This window comes from Fonticula alba, assembly GCF_000388065.1.
Source record: "Fonticula alba strain ATCC 38817 unplaced genomic scaffold supercont2.4, whole genome shotgun sequence".
NCBI classification, from domain to species: Eukaryota; order Rotosphaerida; family Fonticulaceae; genus Fonticula; species Fonticula alba.
The window spans coordinates 354762-359739 of NW_009242974.1; the positions used below are offsets into that span (position 1 = coordinate 354762).

At 68.5% G+C, this 4978-nt stretch overlaps 2 protein-coding genes across 3 annotated transcripts in view; one reads left to right on the forward strand and one right to left on the reverse strand.

Annotated features, from left to right (window-relative positions):
• The window catches only part of H696_02623 (hypothetical protein), a gene marked incomplete at both ends in the record, with an annotated part of 5069 nt that extends 4777 nt beyond the window's left edge, over positions 1-292 (forward strand). The window contains one exon of the mRNA XM_009496534.1: positions 7-292. Within this exon, the coding sequence (XP_009494809.1) occupies positions 7-292 (286 nt within the window). The remainder of the gene's footprint in view (positions 1-6) is intronic.
• On the reverse strand, positions 1-2776 carry H696_02624. 2 transcript variants are annotated; one of them, XM_009496536.1, is made up of 4 exons: positions 2690-2776; positions 1933-2474; positions 1293-1652; positions 1-1128 (listed from the first exon to the last, which is right to left on the reverse strand). In XM_009496536.1, the coding sequence occupies exons 2-4, from the start codon at positions 2269-2271 to the stop codon at positions 760-762; spliced, it is 1068 nt and encodes a 355-aa protein (XP_009494811.1). In that variant the 5' UTR covers positions 2272-2474; positions 2690-2776; the 3' UTR covers positions 1-759. The 2 variants fall into 2 exon arrangements, with proteins under 2 accessions (XP_009494811.1, XP_009494810.1); XM_009496535.1 differs by having other exon boundaries at positions 1933-2483.
• Between the last annotated feature and the right edge of the window lie 2202 nt (positions 2777-4978).

A 4978-nucleotide genomic window follows, 5' to 3' on the forward strand; every position in this document is an offset into this window, starting at 1 on the left:
CCGCAGCCGGGACCGCAGCCGCAGCCGGGACCGCAGCCGCAGCCGGGACCGCAGCCGCAGCCGTGGCCAGGATCGTGGCCGCGACCACAGCCGGGATCGCTACCGCTATCGCAGTCGTAGCCGTAGCTACAGCCCTGACCGTGGCCGTGGGCGCTATCGCGGTCGTAGCCGTAGCCGTAGTCCCCCCTATGCCGGCCGGAGGTTCACCGACGCCGGCCGCCATGATCGTGGCCGTCATCGTGACCGCAGCCGCAGTCGCTCGCCCGGGGGCCACTACCGGCAGCCTCGCTAAGGGGGGGGGGGCTCGCGCCCCCTGCTACCGGCCGCCCACGCACAAAAGAGATACACGTGCCAGACGGCGACAGGAAACAAACGGCGCGGCTACACGCGTATGGCGATTTGGTTTATTTTCTTGTGTGGAGTGGGAACAAGTACAGGGCATGCGTTTGTGCAAAGAAGGAAAAGGAGGGGGAGTGGTGGACCGGATAGCGCGCCGATACGCGCGCGTGCGCGCGACAACGACAAAGTCACCGAGGGCAGAGGGAGAGAGAGAGAGACGAGGAAAAAACCAGGGCGTATGCGCCCACGGCGAGAGGGGGACGCAAGGAGCCCCATCTGCATTATCAGAGAGGCGGCGGGTGCTCTCTCCCGCCCTCGCTGCCCTTGCCCCCGAGGACAGAGTCAGGCGCGTGGGGCCGCCCGACGGGCATGGGAGGAGGGCCGAGGGCGGGAGAGGACCTCGGGCCGAGCCGCCGCCCGTTAGTTGGTCTCCAGGAAGCCGGTGCTGTTGTTGTACGGCTGGGGAGGGCTGACCTCGTGGCGGATCGGGTCGAAGTAGGGGTGGAGCATGGCCTCGCGGGCGGTCAGGCGCTCGACATGGTCGAAGCGCAGCAGACGCTCCAGGAAGTCGATGGCGTCGGCCGAGGCCAGATCCCGGTTGTCGTCATTGATGAAGGAGCTCAGGCGGCGGCCCTCCTTGCCGGACAGGAGCGAGAGGATGGACGTGTGCAGGCGGAGCTTGTACTTGTCCAGGTACGCCTCGAGCTTCTTGAACCCCAGGACGTCGACAATCTTGACAAGCTGGTCGACGTTGTCCGAGCCGCAGAAGAAGGTGTCAACCTTGAAAATCTGTGCGCGCGACGTGCGGGGGAGCGAGATGGGTGAGATAGATGGCGACGATCGGGGCAAGAGGGGTGCAGATGAGCAACAGGGCGGCGAGGGGCGGCCCTGGGCGAGGGGCGGGGGGGGGGGAGGGGCACATAAGGAAAGGCCGGTGGACCAGCACAACGCACCATGCCGGCGAACATGCAGCCCAGGCTCCACAGGTCCAGGGAGTAGTCGTAGTGCTGGAAGTCCACAAGCAGCTCCGGGCCCTTGAAGTAGCGCGAGGCGACGCGCACATTGTACGCGGTGTTGGGGTGGTAGAACTCGGCCAGACCCCAATCGATGAGGCGCAGCTGGCGCTTGTTGTGGTCGATCATGACATTGTGCGGCTTGACATCGCGGTGCATGATGCCATGCGAGTGGGCATAGTCGAGGGCCAGGAGCAGCTGGTAGATGTAGTAGCGAATGTCATCCGCCTTCAGGGTGCGATAGAGCTGCTTGTGGTCGACGGTGTTGACGAACTCGAAGATGAAGGAGGGTGTCCGGGACTGCCGGGGGGGGGGGGGAGCAGAGGAGAAAGGGGTGCGCAGGTAAGCACAGGGGCCAGAGTCACGGACAAGGGGGGGGGGGCGAGAGGGGGGCAGGCCAGCCAGGAGAGCCTGCTCGGCCGACCGCCACGCCAGCTCAGGAAACAGGGAGGAGCAGCCTTGCGAGTGGCGCAGAGCGATGCCACAACCGGAGCGGGAGAGAGAAAGAGAGAGAAAGAGAGAGGGAGGGAGAGAAAGGGAGAGAGAGAGAGAGAGAGAGGGGGAGGGAGCCACAGCGTACATAGGGATCGCGAACGATGTCATACAGACGGACGATGTTGGTGCCGCCCTCCAGGTTCTTCAGGATCTTGTACTCGCGCTTGATCTTCTTGCGCTTGATGGGCTTCAGGACCTTGATGACGCAGTCCTTCTCGTGCTCCAGGGGAACGGCGTTCTCCGCGATGCGGATGCCATGGAAGACCTCGGAGTACTTGCCGCGACCAATGCGGCGGACCACCTGGTAGTCGTCCTGGTTGCCCCAGGTCAGGTTGACCAGGTCATACTCGTGGTACTCGGTCGGGCGGGAGGCGTTGGCCTGGCAGTAGACGCGGGCCTCGGAAACGGGCGCGGGGGTGGCCATGGTGGCGGCGGTGGCGAGGGGCGTGGCGCTGTGGAACGAGCGGCGGCCCAGCAGCGAGGTGGCGAAGGGGGAGGAGGGGAGAGGGGAAGCGCTGCTAATGGGCAGCAGGGACTGGCGAGCGAAAGTGGGCACAGACGCGCGCGGCAGCGACCGAAGAACCGCTACGGATGCCGCGGCGATTCGATTCCGGATAGCAAGGGATGCTATGGTTCCTGGTGTGAAGGCGGGGGAGGGGGAGCACACGAGAGTCAGCCAGATGGAGGAGCAGGCAGCCGGGTCGGGCGGGAGGAGGGCGCGGCCCGACACACGTGTCGAGCAGACGCGCAGAGAGCAGATGCGTGCGGGCAGGGAGCAGAGGAGGCAGGGGGAGAGAGAGAGAGGGAGACAGAGGGAGGGGGGGGGGGAGGCGCGCACGAACCAACAGGTAACGCGCAAAAGGGGGACGCGTGTGGATTGGCCTCAACACAGGGGGGGAGAGGACCGAGGGGGGAGGGGGGGGGGGCGGCGGAGCGGTGGAGGGGGGAAAGGAGGGAAAGGGGCAGGGGAGGAGGGAGGAGAGCCGGAGGGGGAGGAAGTGGCGCCCGGGGGGGCGGGAGCCGCGCATCGGCCTCACATCAGACAAACCCGATTGGCTGGCGGGCGGGCGGGCGGGCGAGCGGGCAGGCGGGCGGCCTGCGCGTGGCGGGGCCCGCGCGGGAGGGCTGATCCCGGGAGCCGGACGCGATGGTGCTCACAGGGGGCTGGGGCGCGGGGCCGGGCGCGCCCGATGCATTGTCCAGCGGAGGCCCGGGGAGAGAGAGAGAGAGAGAGAGAGAGGGGGGGGGGGCTGCTGTGTGTGGCTGCCGTGCTGGGAGCGCCTCCTCCCCCCCGCCGGTTCCCGGCTGTTTCCCTGCCCGAGAGAGTCGAGTAGCCGCATGCTTCTCGCCGCGCTCCTGCCTCGTCCCGCGCCCTGGGGAGAGGCCGCCGGCGGGCCGCCCCCGCCCCCGCCCCGTGGCGCGTCCACTTTCAACGGCCAGGCAACGGCGGCGGCGGCGGCGGGAGCACAGCCAGCCAACCCACCACGGACGTCCACGGGGGCTCTGCGCTGTTGCGCGGGCAAAAGCCCCTCGGCGGCGGCGGCGGCGGCGGCGGGGGCATATGCACGGCCGGCCGGTTGTCCTCCGGATGAGGCGCCCCGCGCCTCCCTTCCAATGGCGGAGGGAAGGGGCGAGCACGCATGGACACCCCCCCCCCCCGTCCCCCCCGCCTGGCTAGCAGGCAGCGTGTCCCCCCTCCCCCGGGAAGCAGGTGCCTCGAAAAGGGGTTTGCCAGCGGGGAAACACACGCCCCGACGCCGGTGCCGGGGGTCTCCCCCCGCGCTCCCCCTCCCGCGCTTGGCTGCCCGCCACTCCGCCCGGGGTGGGTCGCCGGGCTTCGAGGGGTGCCCAGCGGGAGGCCCATGTCTGGGCTGGCCACGGTACGCGCAGGTGTTCGTTCAGCGTGGTGCCCAAGAAGGCGCCTCGGGGTGGCTCCGGCGGGCCAGCTGGCGGGAGGGGGGGGGAAGGACCCCGGCGCCCTCTCGCCCGTCCCGCCCCCCCCCCCGCCTCCAAGGGGAGCCAGCAACTCCACCACCGGCAGCCCCAACCGCGCCGAGAGAATCTGAATCCGCGCGCCCGCCAGGTCGATGCTGGAGTTGCATATCTGCACCCGGGGCGGGCGTCTCCTGGGGAACACACGACCAACGGAAAATGACACCGCCGCTCCAGCATACCCAGAACCATGGACCACGCCCCGGCCGTTCTGGAGCCTTCTCTCCGGAGGGGCCCGCCACGCCCGAGACGCAAGCGCTGACACACACACACACACACACACGCACACTTCGGCACCCGGCAAAAGGGCGAGCGGCGTCGGGGAACGACGAGCCAGGGGGGGGGGAGAGCGACACCCAGCCAGCAGAACACATCAAATCCGCCGCCGAGGGGCTGGACAAGTCCGGTTTCCGCCCGCACAAACGGCTCCCCGCCCGGAAGGCGGCCCCGTTCGGCACCCACGCCGGGCGGCCCACCCTAAACCCTCCCCCGAGGCGCTCCCTGCGGAGTCCAGGCGGCCGCCAACCACCGCTGGCAAGCATTTAGGACGCGAATCTCACGTTAATCGTGTCTCCGCTTGACCTCGCGCGTGATTATCTGATCTACGCTGCAGCACAAAATATACCTTCCTGATTGGACACCAAGCCGCGGGCGCTTGCTGCGTGCTTTTTTTTTCTTTTCCTGCGCCGCGCATTTTCCTGCCATGGAGGGCCGGGGAACGCCGGCGACAAGACCTCCGAACACGCCTGGCCCAAGGAAGGACCCAATAACCCCCGCCCCCAGGCTCCCGACCAGTGCAATCTCCCGTCCACCGGAGGGGCCAGAGCCCGTGGGAGAAACCATCCCCCCACCCGGGGGATGGGGCGAAGAACGGACCTTCCGGCTCTCAATGCAGTGCTTCCGCGGGGGCGGCGGGGTCTAGTTTTCTGTTGACACACGGCTGACACCTGCGGTGGGGTCCTTCGGGGGGGGGGGGAGGCCCCCCGAACCGGGGAGGGGGCGCGCTTGGCCCTGCGATCGGGCTGTCGGCGGGGCGCGATCAGTCCCCCCGGCCAGTGTGCCGTTGGTGCTTCTATTTTTGGATCCTGCGCACCTGACCCGAGGCTCAACCGGCCATCTAGCTTTCTCCCCCCCCCCCC